This window comes from Acomys minous (assembly GCF_964271855.1).
Source record: "Acomys minous genome assembly, chromosome: 2".
Lineage (NCBI taxonomy): Eukaryota > Metazoa > Chordata > Mammalia > Rodentia > Muridae > Acomys > Acomys minous.
In genome coordinates, this window is record NC_140484.1 from 20,773,951 (window position 1) to 20,798,301 (window position 24,351).

Genomic DNA, 24,351 nt, shown 5'->3' on the forward strand with positions numbered 1-24,351 from the left:
TTGAATTCAAGTTACATTCACAACATGCAATAGCAAATTAAGATAGCCTATACACACACACACACACACACACACACACACACACACATACACACACACACACACACACACACACACACTTTAACTGTTAGTCTTTTTGTCATGTGTTTTAAACTAACTTTTTTGCTTTTAACATTTCATGTCTCCCCATACCCTGCCCTGAAATAGTGTTACAGACCCTGAGAGAAAGAAAGTTTACATTTCACCAAGAGTTATGAATACTCACGACATTTAATGAGGGAGTATTTCCTTTTTGTAAACTAGAACCAAGAAAGGGAGGAAGCCAAAGAGATAGACATCTGTAATTATATTTAGCCATCCTAAATTTTATAAAAACCCCTTTTGATTAAAAAAATTAAATACCATGAGACATAAAAGTAACAAATAAATTTATTGTAACAAATTTATCTTAAGGTTGTGGGATACATGACCTTATTTATCTCCTTTAGTTTTATGCAATATTAACTTTTAAAAAGTTCAGCTCTGATTATTTTTGAACAGGTGTATATGGATATATCACTGAGATATTATTCAGAGGGGTTTGTTTTATTTTATAACCACTTGATGTGTGTCTGCAGATGGAGGCAGACAACCTGAAAAACTTAATATGTATTTTTATTGTGCTTATTAAGTTGGAGAATAATCTAATTATCTGTAATCTGGAGTCCATTAGATAGAAAACTATAACCATCAGACATCTACAGGAACTCATAAAATGTTGACATCTGGTTGTTTTTGGTTTTGTTTTATATAGATTTTTAACTATATTCAATAAGTTTACAAATTTTAAGGTACAGAAAGTTTATATCTTTGCTGTTTCAAAGCACACAGTGTCTTCTCTTCAGCTATTTTGTTTTTCTTTCTGTCCTAGTGTTAGTCTTCTGACATAGGATAGAGATTTTGGAGGATATTAAAACAAGCATTCTTGGACTATGAGAGGTGAGGCATTGAATAACTCCAGAGCAAGCTTTTTAAATAAAATAGATCAGTATCAAACAATATTTTAATACTGTACATATCAAAAAGAAATCCAAATAATTGCAAAAGCAGAATTCAGTGATCATAGGGAAAGACGAGAGCATGCAGAAAACAAAGAAGGCTTAGAAATTAAAAAAAAAATATCTGGAGACAAGCCAGTTGCAGCAGTACACAAAGCAGCGGCTAATGGACCGGGGGACTTAGGGTGCCCTCTGGGGCTGCACACCGGGGGCACCTTCATTGCCTCAGCCTGGTGGATGGGGGGGTGCCAGCAGCTAGAGCTCCATGGTCAGAGACAGGAGCCATGTGGGAGATAGAGCAAGCAGATGAAAAAAGACATTCTTCAGAAGCAGATTAAGGACAAAGGATTGAAAACAGGTGGGCATAGGGAATTGCTAGATGTACATTCAGGACTTAAGCAGTGAGCTTCAGTAAGCCAATGAGAGGGACACACACACACACACACACACACACACACACACACACACACACACAGAGAGAGAGAGAGAGAGAGAGAGAGAGAGAGAGAGAGAGAGAGAGAGAGAGCGCACACCACAGGGAGAGATAGCATGAAAGGTACCCAAGAACAACCTGCCTTGTGGAAATCCTGAAAATGTAACATGCATTTGGGGAGTGATTTGAGTGTATTCAGTGTGACATTCATCTCTGCAAGACATTTGAAAACATAAGTCCAACAGAAAAAGCCTACAACATGAAAATACAATGAAATATAAAACAGGGGAAGACCAAATGATCTCAAACATGTGATAGGCAACTTCTTTCATAAACCCAAACAAGAAGGATAGGATGCCGTTCCTCTGTCCTGAAGATTGGCTTAATTTATGATTGTGTCCTTTCTCACATTTGTCTCTCCAAATGTCTGGACTCCAAAACAGAAGAGCTCACTTACCTTTCATAGCATCAGAAGCCTTTGGCTGGCAAGTCTTACTTTTGTTTTGTTTTTAATCTGCAAATTTGGGGGAGACCTACCAAGCCCACCTTGGACTTGCTCCCTCAGGTGCCTATCTCCTACTAGTGATATTTAATTTGTGGCAGCCTTATAGTCTGTACTCGCTGGACGTCCAAGTCCAACAAGGCCTATTCCAAACCCAGGGCTATGAGTCTAGGGCCTCCTAGGGATCTTGCTTGGGCCTCCAAATGTTATGGAGTTTTTGACCCCTGGGAAAAGGTCATCAGCTTAGTCCACTTATAATTCAAAGATTTATTGATTAGCTGCTATTAGGGAAACAGCCTTAAAGCTGAATTTCAGTAATGTTAAGAAACTAATGAGGAAGATTTTTTTTTTATGGTGACCTACACAGAGACCTTCAATATCTATACAAGATGGCAAAAACTGGTTTGTTCTGCCAAGTTAAGAGATTAAGGTGACTCAAAACAACCTATGGGTGTCTGAATAAGCATGTTACAAAAAGAAGTTAATCATATCATAACAAGCAGATGGCTATGGCTTCATATTTCTGGATGGGGGTCACTGACTCATGGTTACTAAAAACTTATGTTTCAGTGACTTGAGTGAGACACAAATGGCTAGTGGGTGCCAAGATAGATGTCTCGCATGCAATGGACTTTTTTTTTTTGGATATTACACCTATAACTAAATAATATGTAGTACTAAATTCTATGCAGATGTTATCAGGGGAGAATAAGAAAATACTAACTCTAGGAGTCCCAACTGACTAATTTTGGCCACTTGTCTTAAAAGAAGTGTATGAATAGAAGCTAAAAGTACAGCAAGAAAAGGCATTTTAATATTATTGTGGACATTTGATAGAGAGAGACTTAGACACTTTTTTTGGGTCTCCAGTATTGAGGTTTTATACAGGTGAAAAAAACAAAGGCAAGATATTTGTACAGCAACCATATCAGTGTGGAGGAACCTAATGATTATTTAGTGTAGGAAACAATTCTTATGTGATGCTGAGGAAACTGATTTCATTTTGTGTCCAGGAAGTTGTGAAACTGCTTAGTGGCAATCTCCTGATTCTTGATGTGGTATTTTGTTGCCCAGGAGATGACTGCCCCCCATTTTTAGTGGATATCTCCTTAGTAGAGTAAGGTGTCTGCAGATTTCTGCTGTTCCTAATGGTATAGGATAATAACTGAACGTTTCCAGGGCCACTGTACAGGCGCTTTAACAGAATCAGTGAGCTTAAAAGGCCCCAGTCAGGGTGATGGCTTCAAACTTGAAGCAATAGGCTTCCCCTGTTTAGATATACATTTGAATGCTTACCTAACCTACACTCAGATTCAAATAAGAGTTGAGTCATAGCTTAAGGTAAAGGAGAAACACATATATTGAGGGCAAAGTGTTAAATTTTATCTTGTTTTTGGTTACTCATCAGGCATCTGAAGGTCCAAGTGGAGAAGAGAGAGAGAGAGAGAGAGAGAGAGAGAGAGAGAGAGAGAGAGAGAGAGAGAGAGAGAGAGAGAGAGAGACAGAGAGACAGAGAGAGACAGAGAGAGAGACAGAGAGAGAGAGACAGAGAGAGAGAGACAGAGAGAGAGACAGAGAGAGACAGAGACATAGAGAGACAGAGTTAGAGAGATGTACATGCATCCATATGTATGTTCATATCTATGTTTGAGTATGGGCACACACGTACCACAGTGAGCATGTGGCAGAGGACAATCTTGGGTATCTGTTCTGTTTTCTACCATTTTGAGACAGTGTTTTGTCAGTAACAGGTGCGTATCTCAAACCTGCTGGCCATTTACATGTTGTTTCTTATTAAACTACTGGCTGTAAGGTTGATGAGTTGGTAAATATTAAGATGCCTGTATAGAATGAATGAAAATCTCTTCCTCACCAATCACCTCTGCTCTGTTCCCAGCTGGCAAAAGAGTATGGCCCTGTGTTCACTGTGTATCTGGGCATGAAGCCCACTGTGGTGCTGCATGGCTACGAAGCACTGAAGGAAGCTCTGGTTGACCGTGGAGACGAGTTTTCTGGCAAAATGCAATCGTCGTTACTCACTAAAGAAAGCCAAGGGTTAGGTACGGCTCTGTGTTGGTGCACTTCGAGGACAATACATATAGAAATGAAGCTGAATAGGGAAGAAAACTGAGAAACTCAAAGCATTCATGAGTCCATGAATAAGTTTGTAAAATTTTTGTAATAATTGAAAATAATTTAATGATCACATACAAAACACATTTTTAAATGTCATGTTAGTGCAACATTTGCTCAGAATTTAATATCTCCACTACTCTTTCCCTTTCCTGTCACTTTTACCAATTCCCTTCACCTCCCAGTAAACCCATCCTTTTTTCATATGTTATCCTTTGTCTTTAACCTCTACTTTTTGATCTCTTCTTTATATTTCATGGTCTTTATTATTTCACAGACATGTATGTATGTGCACATGCGCACACACACATCCCTTGAAGTTCTCCATAATATAAAAAATGTGGTATTTGCATTTAAGATTGTGGATTATTCTACTTGATAATTATAATAATTTACAGTTCCTTCCATTTCCCTGTAAAGGTGATTCCATTTTGTCAAATGTGTAGATACATTTTGATTAAAATAAATTAGATTTTAATGACATTTTATTTTCTATATAAGTACACAGACATAGTGTTCACTGTACATTAAATAATGCAGGCCCCTTTTTCTTACTTTTTGCCATTTTCTCCTTGCCTCTACTGATTACTAACAAAAGTATTGCTTATAGGGAATTTTTAATCCATCTTCTAAAGTGATTAATATTAAAACATTACATATTCGTGTCCTCATCAAACATTAAGTTTGAACTTTTGATTAAGGCCTACTCAGTTTATATTACATCCAATAAACATGATGAATGAGAAAGATACTGAGACAAAAGAATAAAAGAGAAAAGAAAAGAAGAATGAGAAAATACCCAAGTCACCAAATATTATGCTACATGGTCTGAAGTATGGATCTAGATTATTTTAAAAATATGCATGGTATGGGAACCATTATAGATGTGAATATTTCATGGCCTGAGTTATGGATCAAGATCAGTGGTTCTCACCCATTGTTGGTCGATTTTTAGATATCTGAAATATCAGATATTTATATTATAATTCATGACAGTAACAAATTGCAGTTATGAAGTGGCAATGAAATAATTTTGCCTGAGGGTCACCACTATATGAAGAATTATATTAAAGGGTGTCAGAATTAGAAAGGTTGAGAACCGTCTAGCCAGATGATTTAAAAAGTGTGTTTAGTGTAGGAACAAGTATAGAAATGAATACAGTCCTGTATCCATTTGTTTAATTTTAAAAATCATAAGGAAAATTTGAATATAGTGGAAATGGAGTGAAAACAAAGCAATGTTCATCTAAGAGAGAGCCACAGGAGTACTCAGTGTTTATGTAGTGCTATTTGTAACATTTTTATTTCTTTTAAATTCTTTCTGTGATTACAATGATATACTTAACATTTCTCCTTTCCTATTCCTCTCTCCAAACCCTCTAATATACCTCTTTGCTCTGTTTAAAAATTTGTGACCTCTTCTTCATTAATGGTTATTGTATGCATATATTTGTATATATGTCTATTCTTTAAAATAGCCTGCTCAGTCTGCATAGTGTTACTTGTATGTATGTTTTCAGGGCTGACCGTTTGGTATTGGAAAACCAATTAGGGCAGAGTTGTGGAGCCCAGTGCTAACAGATAAATCTACAACATACTCCTGTTCCTAAGACTTAGGAGACATGGAGGAAGACAGGGCAAAAGGATTGTAAAACCCAGAAGATCGGGTCTCCTAGTAATGTCAGATGCTATGCCTATAAAGTCTCATCAGCTGAATTCCCACCATAAGGTGAACATGAATGGCATCAAGATACATGCCAAAGTGGATGAGGAAAAGCCCATCAGGCCTCATCCTTACACACAGAACTGCAGGCAACTGAGGAGTGGTGAGAGTGGGAGAAATCAGTCCTCTCCTGGGAAATTATTATCACTAATTGGACATGCTTTTAAAAATTAAATGTAGACACCTCTCAAGTCATGATTAGGTTACATCCTTGCAAACCCATCAAAGCTAAAATCAGTCTAAGATGAAAATGCACTTACCATAGTTAACCTGCCATACACTATGCCCTTACATGGAACATAGTAGAGATGGGTTACTGTCTTCAATGGTTGCCTAATCGGGAGATTTAACTTACTGCCCACTATTAGGAGGAGGGGTATTATATGTCAATAACCTAAAAAAATAGAAACATTCAATATTCACAGGGTTTACACTGATCATTTTACAATAATTCATAGCAAAGAAGTCAGAAGCTGAACACTTATAGTTAGAAACCTACCCTATATTAATTATTAAGTTTTGAGGCTGATATAAAGCTGTTCTGTCTTGTGATGGAGCATTGTGGGCTGGTAAATGTGATAACTGATTTTTTTCCTTTGCATTTTTCTAAAAGACTCTTCCTTTACATGCTTTTTTATTTTTAATGAGCTTATCTTTTACTTTGATTACCTTTTAATTTTAGGGAATTTACATTGAAATTTCTAGATATAAGGATCACATAAAAAAGTTTAAGCAAGTAGTAAGTGTACGTTAAAATGAAAAGAGTGACCCATCAATTACTAGGTCCTTTATCTGCGGAACATAGTGTGAAATTCCTTTCAATGCGGAAGTCTCTGCATCTCTACCTCATCTCCACTCCATGCTAGGCAATCACATCAGCACTCAACCATATTTCAGTACTCACTTTTTTGAAGAATTGCCTCAAAAATTTCCAAAATTAACATACAATCAGAAAAGCTAAAACTGACTTGGTCTCACCACAATTAAAAAAAAAAAAGCTCTGTGATTGTAAAGGAAGTATTTTGTTTTGTGGTTTTCAACACTGTTGTCAGCTACATGGAAGAGACCAAAAATTCACAGAATTATTCTGAGATTTTGGGAAGTTAATGGGGGGTAAACAAGCTCTTCAGTGTGTGAAATCTAGAGTCTTTGTGGTGAAATACTAGGTTGCACTAAGAGAGCTGTCAGGTAAGGTGTGACTGACACAGCCATGTGTTTTATGCCTGCACAGGAGTCAATGTCATTTCCTGAGATGAGTACTCTAAACTAGAACTCATGATAATAGATATTTCCTGTCTCAACAGGAATAATTTTCAGCAATGGAGAAATATGGAAGCAAACACGGCGTTTCTCCGTCATGGCCTTAAGGGCTATGGGGATGGGAAAGAAAACTATTGAAGACCGAATTCAGGAGGAAGCCGTTTGTCTGGTGGAAGCATTGAGAAAAACCAATGGTGTATATTTATTTCTATAATTAAGAGAAAGAGACGATGAATTTTTATTACAAATAAGCTTTTTCTTAAAAAAAAAAACCCAAACAGTCGGGGAGTAGAAGCATAGTTGAAAGTTACTGTGCTCATACACCTTTCCAAGACCCAAGCTGACCAGCTTTTGCCCAGTTAACTTTCAGTATTATCATGTTTCTTGTTTTCATGTGATTATGGAACGAGATAAAGATACCAAAAGGAGGAAATTTAAGTTAGATATGAAAATAATACAGAAACTCAACCTTTCATTGGTAGCTCTGTCTAGCAGCAGGCCTAGACTTAACTGCTGGGGAGGTTGGAAAAGTGACTCCTTATGTGCAAAGGAAGGAAAACATGTGTCTTGGTTGCATTAATTTTGAAAAGTAAGAAAGTTGTCCAGCAACATCTTGAGAAATGTTACAAGGTGGCCAAGTTATCTAATATGCCAGGTGAATTGTTCTCATGAGAGAATAGGAAATGATGGACCTGCATCAATAGCAATCTAGGTGCCTGAGTGTGTGAGCACTTGCAGGTGTGAGATATGGCAGAGAAAAAGAGTGGGCAGGAGAGTAGGAAGAGCAAGATCAGGGTTACAAAATAAATGAAATTCTAGAATATCAGTATCTAAATATTTTTAATAACATAATTAACATAATTTTGCTTTATTTTTATATTCAATTATAATGTTCTTTACTATGTTTCCTAAACTAGCATGCATACTTTCAAACATCTGACTATAGTTGCACTTTCTGCCATCCTTACACAAGAAAAGCCCATTTGAACTATTTTAAATTTGCTTTGTTAAATGCAGTTGCATGTTCATTCTGTCTGTTGATCGCCCCAAATATGGATATCTTTGTTTTGTTCTGGATTATCAGGAAATCAGCATATGAAAATATGTGCTTTGGAAGTTGGAAGTACATCAGACATAATATTATTTTTCGAGAATTTGATACAAGAGCCTTGATCTATTTCATTTCCATCACCTTCCCAAATGTATGATCTCTTCTTTATTGTGATTATTGCATATATATAAACTGAGTCCATTTATCACAGCTTATATGTACATACAAGTACACAGCCCAGAGCTGCACTTGAAACTGGACAGAATGTGGGAGTTTATCCTTGGAAAAGTTATTCTCCCTTTCTCAGGAGCCATTGATTGCTTCTGGTAATTCATAACCCAGTGTGCCTTCATTTCGCACAGGCTTTAAATACAACTCATGCTAGCCTTGGCTGACACAGAGACTCCTCATAGACACACCATTTTTTAAATTTAAGTAATTTATTCAGATTACATCTAAATTGTTATCCCTCATGTATATCTTCCCATTCCCCTCCCTCCCCTTTCACCCTATTATTCCTCCACCCCCTATGTCTGTGACAGAAGGGGACCTCCTCCCCCACCATATGATCACAGCCTATCAAGTCTCATCCTTGGTAACCTGCTTACCCTTCCTCTGAGTGCCGCCAGGGCTTCTCACCAAGGGGAAGTGGTTAAATAGGGGGCACCAGAGATCATATCAGAGTCAGTCCCCACTGCTTTCTACCCAACTGTGGAGAATGTGCTGTCCATTGGCTAGATCTGGATAGGGGTTCTAGGTTTATTGCATGCCTTGTCCTTGCTTGGGACAGGAGTTAGTGCAGGACCCTCTGGGTCCAGTTCCGCCAGCCTTGATGGTCTTCTTGTAGGTTTCTAGGACCCTCTGGATCCTTCTATTTCCCCATTATCCCTTATCTCTCTCACCTGGAGTCCGAATAGAAAGTCCCAGTATCTATCACAATCTCCTGCTAAGTGAAGACTTTCGGGGGACATCCCTGTTGGGCTAGTGTCCAATTATAAGTGAGTATATACCATGTGTATCTGTCTGGTTCTGGGTTAATTCACTCAGGATGATCATTTCTAGTTCCATATCTTAATCAGTATGGAATCTTCAAGCATGGGACTATGAAAGACGTTTACAGGGTGTTGAGGGCAATAAGAAGCTGCGAAATGACTTGTACAATCTGTCTTATAACTGTCCCCTTTACTGGAGAATCTTTTCTTTTCTCACTCAAAAGCTTTTTATGTATCGATAGATAGGAGCATGTGGAATTTTCCCTGTCCTGATTGCTATGCCATCTGGTGCCATTATGCTGCTCTTCTTCAAGCAACCATGGTGTTGAGGGTTTATGGGTACATTTCCCCTACAATTTCTAGGGGGTACTTTCTAGCAGAAGGTGTCCTGGTCCTCCGGCTCTTACACTCCCAATTCTCATGGACCTGATCAGGGCACTGTGAAAGTGGATGACCTGCAAATGGAAGGTGCACCATGGGATGACTGAGAATGTGAATGTCTCACAACTTTAAAATATTTAACACACCTTGGCTGATTTGAATGTTTTGATATAATAAAACATATACAAATTTTAGAAGAAAATAAATTGATTTTTAAAAATTAAGTTGTACTCTAGATGAGAGAATCATGGGAGAAAGGCAAAGTAGAAGGACCCAGAGGGTCCTAGAAGCCTACAAGTAGAACATTATGATAGGCAGATTTGGGCCCAGGGGTCCCGCTCAAACTAAGGCACCAGCCAAGGACAATACAGGCGGTAAACCTTAAGCCCCTACCCAGATCTAGACAATGGACAGAACACTCCCCACAGTAGAGTGGAGAGTGGGATATGACTTTCTCACATACTCTGGTGCCTCACCTTTGACCATGTCCCCTGGACGGGGAGACCTGGTGGCAATCAGAGGAAGGACAGCAAGTTACCAAGAAGAGACTTGATACCCTATGAGCATATACAGGGGGAGGTAATCCCCCTCAGGAACAGTCATAGGGGAGGGGAATAAGGGGAAATTGGGAGGGAGGGAAGAATGGGAGGATACAAGGGATGGGATAACCATTGAGATGTAACAAGAATAAATTAATAAAGGAGGAAAAAAATTTCTAAATGTAAAAAAAAAAAAAAAAAAGAAAAAAGAAAAAAAATTAAGTTGTTAAGATTTTCAAAGGCACTGTCTATGAGGAATGGTCTATATTTAGATTTAAGTTGCACACATAAATATTTTTAAAAAATATTTTATTAATTTATTCATATTACATCTCTATTGTTAGCCCATCCTTTGTATCTTCCCGTTCCTCTCTCCCTCCCCTAGGTTTGTGACTGAGGGGGACCTCCTCCCCCTCTATATGCTCATAGGGTATCGAGTCTCTTCTTGGTGACCTGTTATCCTTCCTCTGAGTGTCACCAGGCCTCCCCATCAAGGGGAGGTGGTAAAAAATGGGGCACCAGAGTTTGTATGAAAGTCAGACCTCACTCTCCACTCAACGGTGGAGAATGTCCTGTCCATTGGCTAGGTCTGGGTAGGGGTTCAAAGTTTACTGCCTATATTTTCTTTGGCTGCTGCCATAGTTTGAGCAAGACCCCAGGACCCAGAGCCACCAGTGATAATGTTCTTCTTGTAGGTTTCCAGGACCCTCTGGATCCTTCTATTTCCCCATTCTCCCATACTTCTCTCACCTAAAGTCCCAATAGGATGTCCTCCCCTCTGACCCACTTTCCTGGTAAGTAAAGTCTTTCATGGGACATGCCCTTTGGGCTAGTGTCTGGATATAAGTGAGTATATACCATTTGCCTCTTTTTGCTTCTGGGTGAACTCACTCATTATGATAATTTCTAGTTCAATCCATTTGTCCACAAATTTAGGGAATTCCTTGTTTTTAATAGCTGAGTAGTATTCCATAGTGTAAATGTACCACAGTTTCTTTATCCTTTCTTCTACTGAACATAAATATTTTTAAATGATCTGCTTCATGTTTTTTTCCTCTTCTGAATGAGAACTTAAGGAATGTGTTTAAAAGAAAAGAATTATCTGTAGACTACAAATGATATGGAGCATATTAGTTTATCTGGGGGACACAGAATAAAGGGTCTGTCAGGCCTGTGGAGATAATAGTGATGATTTCCCTCTAAGTAGCACACATCACATTCCCAACTGGTTTAATTTGAAATTTTAAGGTCCATATGAGGATTGTATATTAAAATCTAACTTCCTGTGTTCTAGGTGCTCCTTGTGACCCTAGTTTTCTTCTTGCCTGTGTTCCCTGCAATGTGATCTCTGCTGTCATTTTCCAGCATCGTTTTCACTACAAGGATGAGACATTTCTAGGCTTTATGAAGAATTTTCAAAGAATTATTGAAATTTTAACATCTCCTTGGGTCCAGGTGAAGTCCAGTACTATTTTGCCTTTTCCTTTTAAAAAATTATTTAATGAATTTATTCAGATTACATCTCAATTGTTGTCCTATCACTTATATATTCCTGTTCCTCCCTCCCTCCCTCCTTCTTTTAACCTATTCCCATTTCCTAGGTCTGTGACAGAAGGGGACCTCTTCCCCCACCATATGGTCACAGCCTATCAAGTCTCATCCTGGTAGTCTTCATATTCTTTCTGTGAGTGCTACCAGGCCTCCCCACCAAGGGAAAGTGGTCAAGTATGGCACACCAGAGTTCATGTTAGAGTCAGTCCCTGCTCTCCACACAACTGTGGATAATCTCATGTACCTTGGGTAGATCTCAGTATGTGTTCAATATTTACTGCGTGTATTGTCTTTGGTGCAGTAGGTTGACCATTCCACCCTGGATCCAGATCCGCCCACCAGGATGTTCTTCTTGTAGGTTTCTATGATCCTCTGGATCCTTCTATTTCCCTATTCTCTCATACTTCTCTCACCTAGAGTGCCAATAAGAGGTCCTCATATCTATTCCAATCTCCAGGTAAGTGAAGACTTTCAGGGGATATCCCTGTTGGGCTAGTGTCCAAGTATAACTGAATATATACCATGTGAGTATTTCTGAGTCTTGGTTAACTCACTCATTATGATCATTTCTACTTCCATCCATTTGGCCACAAATTTCAGTATTTTCTTTTTTTAATAGCTGTGTAGTATTCCATAGTGTAAATGTACCACAGTTTCTTTATCTATTCTTTGACAGAGAGACATTTAAGTTGTTTCCAGGTTCTGGCTATTATTAATAAGGCTGCTATGAACATGGTTGAGCATATGTCCTTGTTGTATGGTGGAGCACCCTCTGGGTATATTCCAAGGAGTGGTATATCTGGGTCTTGAGGTAACCCTATTCTCAGTACTCTGAGAAAGGGCCAGAAAGATTTCCAAAGTGGTTGTACTAGTTTGCACTCCCATCAGCAATGAAGGAATGTTCCCCTTTCTCCACATCCTCTCCATCATGTGTTGTCAGTTGAGTTTTTGATTTTGGCCATTCGGATGGGTGTAAGATGGAATCTCAGGGTTGTTTTGGTTTGCATTTCTCTGATGACTAAGGACATTGGCATTTCTTTAAGTATTTCTCAGCCATTCAGTATTCCTCTGTTGAAAATTCTCTGTTTAGTTGTGAGCCCCATTTCTTGATTGGGTTATTTGGTTTGGTGGTGTTTAATTTCTTGAGTTCTTTATATATTTTGGATGTTAGATCTTTGCCAGATGTAGGATTGGTGAAGATCTTTTCTCAGTCTGTAGGCTTTCACTTTGTTCTGTTGACACAGTCTTCTGCCTTAAAGAAGCTTCTCAACCTCATGAGGTCCCATTTATTAATTGTTGACCTTAAGGCCTGGGCTGTTGGTGTTCTGTTGAGGAAGTTGTCTCCTGTGCCAACGAGTCTCAGACTCTTCCCTACTTTTTCTTCTAACAGATTTAGTGTCTCTGATTTTTCGTTGAGGTCTTTAATCCACTTGGACTTGAGTTTTGTGTATAGTTCCTGATTTTAGAGGAATTTCCTTGAGTATCTCTCCATTTAATTTGATGTTGGTTATTGGCTTGCTGTACATAGCCTTTATTATGTTTAGGTATGTGCCTTGTATTCCCAATCCCTCCAAAACTTTAAACATGAATGGGTGTTGGATTTTGTCAAATGCTTTTTCTGCATCTAAGGAGATGATCATGTGGTTTAAAAAAAAACTTTGTTTACATAGTGGATTACATTGATGGATTCCATATATTAAACCAACTCTGCATGCCTGAAATGAAGACTATCTGGTTATGGTGAATAATATCTTTGTTATGTCCTTGTATTCGTTTTATGAGTATTTTATTGAGTTTTTAAAAATTTTTTATTAATTTATTCTTATTACATCTCAATGGTTATTCCATCCCTTGTATCCTCCCATTCTTCCCTCCCTCCCATTTTCCCCTTATTCCCCTCACCTATGACTGTTACTGAGGGGGATTTCCTCCCCCTGTATATGCTCATAGGGTATCAAGTCTAACCTGCTGTCCTCTGAGTGCCACCAGGTCTCCCCCTCCAGGGGACATCATCAAATGTGAGGCACCAGAGTACGTGAGAAAGTCATAGCAGCCTTATTCATAATAGCCAGAACATGGAAACAGCCTAAGTGTCCATCAATAGAAGAATGGATAAAGAAACCGTGGTACATATACACTATGGAATACTATTCAGCTATTAAAAACAAGGAATTCCCGAAATTTGTGGATAAATGGATTGAGCTAGAAATGATCATAATGTGTGAGTTAATCCAGAAGCAGAAAGACTCAAATGGTATATTCTCACTTATATCTGCATATTAGCTCAAGGGGCATGTCCCATGAATGCCTTCACTTACCAGGAAACTGAGACAGAGTGGAGGATATCCTATTGGGACAATACAGGCCGTAAACTTATTGAGTATTTTTGAGTCAATGTTCATAAGGGAAATTGGTCTGAAATTTTCTTTTTTTGTTGGGTCTTTTGGGGTTTAGGGATCAATGTGACTGTGGCCTCATAGGATGAATTTGGGAATGTTCCATCCATTTCTATTTTTTGGAGTAGCTTGAAGAGTATCAGTATTAGCTCTTTTGAAGGTCTGGTAGAATTCTGTACTGAAATCTTCTGGCCCTGGGCTTTTTTTTTGGTTGGGAGACTATCAAAGATTTCTTCTATTTCTACAGGAGAAATAGGACTATTTAATTGGTTTATCTGATCTTGATTCAATTTTAGCAAGTGGAATTGATCATGAAAATTGTCCATTTCTCTTAGATTTTCAAATTTTGTGGCATATATGCCTTTGAAGTAGGATCTTATGATTCTTTGCATTTCTTCAGTGTCTGTTGTTATGTCTCCATTTTCATTTCTGATTTTGTTGATTTGGATATTGTCTCTCTGCCTTTTAGTTATTTTGGCTAATGGTTTATCTATCTTGTTGGTTTTCTCAAAGAACCAGCTCTTGGTTTTGTTGATTCTCTGGACTGTTTTCTTAGTTTCTAATTTATTAATTTCAGCCCTGAGTTTGATTATTTCCAGTTGTCTACTCCTCTTGGGTGTTTCTGCTTCCTTTTTTCTAGGGCTTTCAGCTGTGTCATTAAGTTGCTTATGTGGGATGTTTCCCATTTCTTTTTAAAGGTATGAATTTTCCTCTTAGCACCACTTTCAATGTGTCCCACAAATTTGGGTATGCTCCTTCATTTTCATTGAATTTCAGGAAGTCCTTAATTTCTTTCTTTATTTCTTCCCTGACCTAGGTGTCATTAAGTAGAGAGTTGTTTAGTTTCCATATATGTGTAGGCTTTTTTGTTATTTCTGTTGTTGTTGAAGTGCAGCCTAAGACCATAGTGATCTGATAGGATACAAGGCATTGTTTCAATTATCTTGTATCTGTTGAGGCTTGCTCTGTGACCTACTATGTGCTCAATTTTGGAGAAGGTTACATGGGGTGCTGAGAAGAAGGTATAATCCTTTGTGTTTGGGTGAAAAGTTCTGTAGATATCTTTTAGATCCATTTGATTCATGGCATTGGTTAATGATGCTATTTCTCAGCTTAGTTTCTGTTTCAATGACCTATCTTTTGGTGAAAGTGGGGTGTTGAAGTCTCCCACTATTAATGTGTGGGGATTGATGTGTGGTTTAAGCTTTGTTAATAGATCTTTTACAAATGTGGGTGCCATTGTATTTGGAGCATAGATGTTCAGAATTGTGATGTCATCTCGTTGGTTTTACTAATGATGAGTATGAAGTGTCCTTCCTCATCCTTTTTGAATAATTTTGGTTGAAAGTCTATTTTATTGGATATTAAAACAGCTATACCAGCTTGTTTCTTGTGTGTCTATTCACTTGGAATATTTTTTCCAGCCTTTTACCCTGAGGTAATGTCTGTTCTTGTGGGTGAATGCAGAAGAATGTTGGATCTTGTTTACACATCCATTCAGTTAGTCTGTGTCTCTTTGTTGGAGAATTGAGCCCATTGATGTTGAGAGATATTAATAACAAGTGACTGTTAAGTCCCTTAATTTTTGCTGTTGATTGCAATAGAGAGTTCATGTGGTTGTGTTTTTGTGATAGTGTAGTTATCTATTTCCTGTGTAGTTTTGGTTGTGGCTTGTCTCTTTGGGGTGTTGTTTTCCTTTTAGTAACTTCTGTAGAGCCAGTTTTGTGGAAAGGAACTGTATGAATTTGTTTTTGTCATGGTATATTTTGTTTTCTCTGTCAATGGTTATTGATAGTTTCCCTGGATATAGGAGTGTGGCTTGGCATCTGTGGTCTCTTAGGGTTTGCAGGACCTCTGTCCAGGCCCTTCTGGCTTTTATGGTCTCTGCTGAGAAGTCAGGTGTAATTCTAATAGGTTGGCCGTTTTATGTGACCTTGCCTTTTTCTCTTGTCACTTTTAATTTTTTTGTTCTGTATATTTTGTGTTTTTATTATTATGTGTTGGGAACATTTTCTTTTCTGGTCTATTCTATTGGGTGTTCTATAGGCCTCTTGTATGTTTATATGCATCTCCTTCCTTAAATTGGAGACATTTTCTTCTATGATTTTATTGAAGATATTTTCTGTGCCTTGGAGTCCTGTGTCTTCTCTTTCCTCAATGCCTATTATTCTCAGGTTTTGTCTTTTCATAGTGCCTTTGATTTCTTGGATATTTTGTGTCAGGAATTCTTCAGATTTAGCATTTTCTTTGATGGTTGCTTTGAGTTCTATGATTGTATCATCTAGTCCCAAGATTCATTCCTCTATTTGTTGGATTCTGTTAGAGAAACTCACCTCTGTGTTGCTTACTTTCTTCTCTAAGGTCTCTTGTTCCTCTTGTTCTTCTGCCTGTGCTTTTATCACTGTTTCCATTTTCATCTTCAGATCTTGAACTGTTTTATTCATTTCCTTCACCTGGTTGTTTGTATTTTCCTGAATATTTTCCAGTGCCTCTCTATAGGCCTCTTTTATGTCTTCCACCTGTTTGTCTGAGTTTTCCTGCATTTGATTATTGATTTTATTCTTTTCCTCCATTATCATCTTCATTACTAAGGATTTGAGGTCATTTCTTTTTTGGTATTTCAATTGTGTTTCAGTTCTCTGGGTTGCTTTCTTTGGGATAGCTAGGATCTAGAGATGCCAAATTGTTTTGATTTTTGTTATTTGAGTTCTTATGCTCTCCTTTAGTCATCTTGCTATTTCTGATGTTGGGTGGTAGCTTCTGGTGTCCTTCACTGGTCGTTGAGAGTGGATAGTTGGTGAGTTACTATAGGTCTTGTGCCCTTTCCTGTGGCGATCAGGGATTTCTTCCCTGGAACAGGCCGGTGACCTAGTTTCAGCTCCTGGAGACTTTGCTCTACACCTTGGGCTCCAGACTGGATCAGCAGAGGTAGGCTTCTGCCTGGTCCCTTTTTTACACTACTGCTGTGATTCAGACCAGCTGTATAGGGGCCAAGACCACCTGTGGTGCATGCTCTGGCTGGGCAAGTTGCTCCCAGATGCCTGTACTTCCCCATGGCCCTGCTGCCAAGTCACTTTCTGGATCTGACCCACTGAGTTGTGGCTGCCTTTCACACCAGAGTACAGATACCTCAGGGCTGTCCAGCCTCTTCTGAGAGGGTAAGAGATCCTGCCACGTCATGGGAACTATTCAAGCTGTGTTTTATCTGCCTAAGTCTGAAATTACAGATGTGGTATGCTTAACATTAAAGTTTTCTTTAAATTTTAAAAATTATGTGTAAGTTTGTTTCTGTCTGTGAGCATGTGCATATTTGAATGCCCTTTGATTCCACAAGAAGGTATTGGATTTCCTGCAACTGGATTCCATAAGTGGTTGTGAACTGTCTGACCTAACGTGCTGTGAACTGAACTTGTGGCCTCTGAAAGAAAAACATATGTTCTCAACCCTTGAACCATCTCTCTGGGTCCAATATTAGTTTACATTATTTTAGAAGCAACTAAATTAATGGGTGTAGCCTTGGATATATAGTAAGAATAAGGATAACCTGAGCTACATAGTGATACCCTATCATAAACATTTCTAAACAAGCAAACAACAAAGCAACGAAGAAAAATTTAACCCAATGTATGTGAAGATGGTTTAAATGGTTTTAGGTTCCTCTCATTTACAAAATTTCTAGGTTCCACAAAAGAAGACCTATGGAAAGCTAATAGTTTATGCCTTTGGTCCTGGAGCAAAAAGCTGTAACCCAGTAATATGAAACAAATTACCCAAAGAAGCTTTCTTTCTTAAGATATGGCTATAATTAATATTTTATTGTTATTTACAATAAGATGGAAGCATTGAATATCCTCATGTTTATCATATTTTTAAAAATGACAGATTTAAGCAACTAGCCACTCAGTATACTTAAAAATGGTTTTTATATTATAATCATGTCATTATCCCTTTCCTTTCTTCCCTCCAACTCCTCTCATGTAACTCCTTGTTTCTTGCTCTCATTCAAATTCCTTTTCTATAATTGTATATATGTATGTTTATATACATGCACATATATACAAGTAAATACATATTACATTATATAAAATATAAATTATCATATTAAATGTATATAAATATACATGTATGCATATAATATATATGTGTATGTATATCTATACCTACAAACACACTCACACACATATATACATATAGTATACACACATATATACACACACACATATATATACATATACATACATATATACACATATATACATAATACATACACACACACACATATATCCTATTTTAAAAACATGAACATTTGGCATGAGTTTGCACCATTGACCTGGAAGTCATCTATTTCTACTACAAAGAACACCACATTGGAGTAATTTCCAAGAAGAAATGAAAGAAGGGTGTGATCTTCTGTTGGGTTAATATCATGTGACTGATAAGCAGGATACCAAGATGAGACTTGATAGCTTATAACCATATAGTGGAGGAGGAGGTCCCCCTCGGTCATATACCTAGGGGAGGGAAATAGGGTGAAAGTGGGAGGGAGGGAGGAATAGGAAGATACAAATGATGAGATAGCAATTGAGTTATAATCTGAATAAATTAAAAAATTAAAAAACCATGTGACTGAGAAACCCACCATTATAGCTTAACCTTTGCAGATAACAAGGCCTTGTGTAAACTGTCCTTGCTCTTAGTTTGCTTTACCATTTTGGCTGCTTGTGGTGGGGAAATAATATGTGATCCTGCAGGAGCAGATGGTAATGAACCTCAGATGCTGGACTGAGATTTTGATGCACTGTTTCTTGCAGCAAGTGTTGAGTCCCTTATGATTTAACTATTAATTTAAATTAAATATAATTACATCATTTTCTTGCAATTTATCCATTTAAGCTTCCCCATGTCCTCTCTCTCCAAATTGTCTTCTGTCCTATCCCACTTACTCTTTCAAAGATTCATGGCTTCTTTAAAAAAATTGTTAGACACACACACACACACATATACACAACATGCTGAATATGTTTTGTGTTACTTGCATGCATATGATTTTGGAGCTGACCACTTCGTATTCTGCAACATATTCGGAGAAATCCCTAGAGAAGATTTATCTTGGTCTGTCAGCAGTCCTTAGTAGGGGTCAGACCCAGTGAGATTTCCCCTTCAGCCTTAGCATGTCTATTGGTGTTGTCATTTTTAGGTGACTGATAAATTATGTGCAGAGTAACCAGAGATAAAGGCTGCTTCTATTACTAGTTTCTTGTCTCAGAATTTTTCAGCAGCCATTCTGCATCTCAGTGTTTTCAGTAGGGCCAAAGGGACAGTGGGGTTAGACTCACATTCCTTTGGAGATCTGTTGTCAGGAACTGAATGTGATCTGGAATTTCCATACAAACTGTTCACGTGGCTGATCTGATCATTTGATCCATACTGAGCCTGCTTCTCCAAATGCCAGGCATACAGGAGACAGGAGGCACATGAAACTCACCTTTATGAAATGTTGGATAGTTAGCTATGGCCTGGAAGGCTTGCCGGTTACCCTAATGCAACTTTGTTTCTGTTTCAGCTATGCAATGCCTATCCTGTTTTACACTGTCTCCCAGGAAGCCATAATGAATACTTCAAAATTTTGGCTGAAATAAAAGAGTTCATTTTGAAGGAAATAAAAATACACCAAGAATCTCTGAACCTCAGTAGCCCTCAGGACTTTATTGACTATTTCCTGATTAAAATGAAAAAGGTGAGGGTGACCCTGATTTGCAGCTTCACATTTGTGGATGTTTTGACTCAGCTTTCTTTTTCTTGGTGAAAGTCAATGTTTAAACCAGTGTGTTTCATCTATACATATTCATTGCTTGTGGAACTGATTTCCTAGGCAAATCATAGAAAATACTTAGGGATTAGTAAGACTCTGTTTATTTGGAGTTAGAAATCTATATTTCCATGTTCTAGGTTAATTCTTTATTTTGAGATTAAAGAGAGGAGAGAACATATCCTTACATGTAAAAGAACCTCCATGAACAGCAGGAGTAATGACATAGAGAACACAGGACTTCTCTTTTAAAGAGATTGTATGAAGTCTTTACAGTTGAGCTAGGCTTCGACGAAGCTCCAGTTTAGATCAATAGGATGGTAAGGTAAAGGATAGTAATTGTAATCCTCACGTGAGCCTACTTTGAGGAAGTCACTGCTGGGGGCAGGGGAGGACTTCCCAGGCCTTACCCTGTTGATGTGGTAAGGAAGGGTGAGTCAGGCACAATCGTCAGGAGACTCTCCAAACAATCAGGTACTGATTTATTTATACAGGTTTCATGGACCAAAGAAGACTAATGATTATCCAAGTGGTATAGGTTATGTGTTTGATTTTTCATTACATGTCCATGTTTACAAGTTCAGTTATAATTAGAAAATGCAAAGAGAACAGACATTATTATAATAATTTATTATTATTATTATTATTATTATTATTATTATTATTAATTATATCTATATAATTCCAGTTTAAAGAATATAAAGAATGTCTTCTCCAAAGTAAACACATTATTATATGACAGCCTGCCTTTAGGCTGGTAGCTTGTAGTCTGAAAACAATCCAGAGAAACAGAAAATATCTGAACTGGTCTTTTTTATGAATAGCAAATACTAATACCTAACTTCTTCTACTATATGTTTCATCATCTATGCTACTAAGTAGGAAAAGTTTATTTTAGTTAATCTATCTTATCTACTGAGTTTCAGTCCTTCAAGATTGCATCCTGTATGACCTCTATTTTAAAACATTATAAGGATTTAACAAGTGCCAGAGCTGATGGTGTTTCTAAGTGCCTCAATATGCATTATGTCTGAAAAAGTATCACAGAGGAATTTATTTTCTCCAGTGGGTTACAAGTTAGAAACAAGAAAAAAAAACTTGAAAATTTGTAACTTCTGTTATGTTTTAACTGTGTGAAGGAATCCTAAGGGATCCGGACGTCCACTTTTATCTTCAGCTAGACCGCTTTCTAATGTCTAGCTTACCTACAAAATGTTGATGTCATATAGAATTATTTTGTTTCCTGTAAGCCTTTAAAACAAACAAACAAAGACAACTAATTCCTGTCACCTATAATTGTTAGGAAAAACACAATGAAAAGTCTGAATTTACTATGGACAACCTGATTGCCACCATATCTGATCTTTTTCATGCGGGAACAGAGACGATGAGCTCCACAATGAAATATGGTCTTTTTCTCCTGCTGAAGCACCCAGAGGTCACAGGTGCGGTCATAGGTGGGCAGATGAATGTCCAGGTACAAATGGGCAGATTGCCCTAGAAACTGCCCCACTCTTCCTAGAATGGACACTGTGCTAGCAGCATTTGCATGACTAGTGCACTTACCTCTAACTAGATAAGCCCAATTCAAACTAGATCACAGCAAAGAACGAACTATTTAAGCTGCAGCAGGGAATAGGAGGGCAGTGGCCACTATTCAAGCTGCTATGATGCAGAATACTTGATTTGGGTTGTGACAAACACGTAACAGTTTTGTTAGGGTCTGAATAGACTAACCTTCCTCTCACATTTTCCCCATACATCTTAATAAATACTTATTTCTTTTCCAGAAACTATTGTTAGCATATATCAATTATAGACAACTGTGTGTTTCATTATAATATGATTACAGCCTATTACCATATTTTTTGGACTATAAAATGCACCTGACCCTAAGATGCACCCAATTTTTAGAGCAGTAAAACAAGAAAAACAGTAAAAACAGCAATCAGATCATAAGATACACCCTAATCTCCCCCTTTGGGGGTGGGGTGGGGAAAGTGCTTCTTATGGTCCAAAAATTTGGTACTTTCTCTTTTTTTCTCTCCCTTACTATAAATATCTTCTTCTACAGGTCCCTCTTTTATTTTAATGTCTGTTTTTCTCTTTCAATACAATAGTTTAATTGGGTTTATTTTTATGATCACTGGTGAGGGCTTATTTACTGGATTATCAGTAATTCACCAGTGGCTTTATTATGCAGCAAAATCTCTCTCTACATCGCGGCAAATAGTAGCTCCCTACAGATCCTCAGGAAGGTTTCGGGCTTCATGAATCCTTCCTCTCTTTAATGAGGAAAAGGTGATAGGACCAGTCTTGTACATATTAGTCACTTGTGATTCATTTTTAAGAACTCCATTCATAATTATAGCTCATGTTTTGATTGGATTATTTGTTTGTGTTCATTGTATATTTTAAACACCAATCTTGTATCAGATATGTAGTTGAAAAAGATTTTCTCCTATTCTGTCAGCTGCCTCTTCACTCAACTTACCATTTACTTTGCTATAAGGTCTTTTAATTTCATGATGTTCTTATCAATAACTGACTTTATTTCTTGTGTCTGGAGTCCTATTTATTAAATTATTTCTTTACCTTATAATATTAGCCAGAACCTCTTTCTTCCTTCATACCTTTGTGTTCTTTTTTTTACTTGTATTCTATCCTTCCTTATTACCTGATACTGCTCTCCCTTGGTCACCACACTTACAACTGTATGTACATATATAATAATATATAAATATATACAGTTATATATATATACATATATATATATATACATACACACATATACATTTTTATGTTCTTTTTAACGGCTGAAAACTCTTCCTCTTTGTTTTTGAATTACATTATTATCATCCACTCATCTCTTGATGGACATCTAGGCTAACTCCATTTCTTTTTTTTTTTTTTGCATTTAAATTTTATTGTTTTCTTTTTATTCCTTTATTAATTTATTCTTGTTACATCTCAATGGTTATCCCATCCCTTGTATCCTCCCATTCTTCCCTCCCTCCCATTTTCCCCTTATTCCCGTCCCCTATGACTTTTCGTGAGGGGGATTTCCTCGCCCTGTATATGTTCATAGGGTATCAAGTCTCTTCTTGGTAACCTGTTGTCCTTCCTCTGAGTGTCACCAGGTCTCCCCCTCCAGGGGACATGGTCAAAGGTGAGGCACCAGAGTATATGAGAAAGTAATACCCTACTCTCCACTTTACGGAGGAGAGTGTTCTGTCCATTGTCTAGATCTGGGTAGGGGTTTAAGGTTTACTGCCTGTATTGTCCTTGACTGGTGCCTTAGTTTGAGCGGGACCCCTGGGCCCAAATCTGCCTATCATAATGTTCTACTTGTAGGTTTCTAGGTCCCTCTGGATCCTTCTACTTTGCCATTTTCCCATGCTTCTCTCATCTAGAGTCCCACTAGAATGTCCTCCCCTCTGTCTCAGTTTCCTGGTAAGTGAAGGCTTTTGTGGGACATGCCCCTTGGGCTAATGTGCAGATATAAGTGAGTATATACCATTTGAGTCTTTCTGCTTCTGGGTTAACTCACTCATTATGATCATTTCTAGCTCAATCCATTTATCCACAAATTTCAGGAATTCCTTGTTTTTAATAGCTGAATAGTATTCCATAGTGTATATGTACCATAGTTTCTTTATCCATTCTTCTTTGCTATCAAATGAGCATGTGTACCTATATCTGTGGTAGCATATGGAGTTCTTGGGTATATGTCTAGCAGTAGTATTGTAGTATTGTGTGGTAGATCTATTTTTAATTTATGTAGACCCCTCTTAATGAGTTCCATAATGGCGGTACTAATTTACACTTCCATTGGCGTTGAGTAAGTGTCCTCTTCATACATCCACAGCAGTGTTTGTTGTTAGATTCCTTCATGGTAACCTTTCGGACTGGGGAGAGATGGCATCTCCAAGTAGTTCTAATTTATATTTTCTCAATGGCCAGGAATGTTGAATACTTAAAAAGTACTTCTTAGCCAGTTGTGTTTATTCTCATGAGAACTTTATGTCCACTTGCAGATTTGGCAGAATTTCATGTGTCTTTAATTTTTGCATTTCTGTGTAATTTCTGATCATTAGTCTCCTGTCTTAAAGATATCAGGCAAAGATTTTATTTCATCTGTGGATTGGCTTATCTCTCTGCTGTTAGTTTCTAATTTCATTTAGTAATATATGTTGATTCTTGGGACTGGTGCCCTGTAACATCAGCATTTTAGGCTTTAGTTAATGGTTTTTGATATACTTCCAATTGAGTATTGCACATAGGGAAAGACATGAAAATAGTTTCATTCCTCTGAAAAATGGATATTTAGTTTTGCTAAAACCATTTAGTGAATAGGTTCACTTTTCCCCATTGAATGTTCTATTTTTTTGTGTGATTCTGTTGTGAGTTTGCTTTTGTTATATGGGAAAGGTTTTGTTTTATATGTTAAGTTTATATCCTACTACTTTGCTGAAAGTGTTGGTAATCTCTAGGAGTTTTATATTGGATTCAATTAAGTCTCATATATAGAATCATATCATCGT

General features: G+C 37.6%; 1 protein-coding gene across 1 annotated transcript in view; it reads left to right on the forward strand.

The window, feature by feature from the left end:
* The window catches only part of LOC311582265 (cytochrome P450 2C70-like), a 50,032-nt gene that overhangs the window by 10,337 nt on the left and 15,344 nt on the right, over positions 1-24,351 (forward strand). Inside the window, exons 2-6 of the mRNA XM_084755224.1 lie at positions 3,870-4,032; positions 7,133-7,282; positions 11,346-11,506; positions 19,562-19,735; positions 21,111-21,252. Coding sequence (XP_084611350.1) covers positions 3,870-4,032; positions 7,133-7,282; positions 11,346-11,506; positions 19,562-19,735; positions 21,111-21,252 — 790 coding nt within the window. The remainder of the gene's footprint in view (positions 1-3,869; positions 4,033-7,132; positions 7,283-11,345; positions 11,507-19,561; positions 19,736-21,110; positions 21,253-24,351) is intronic.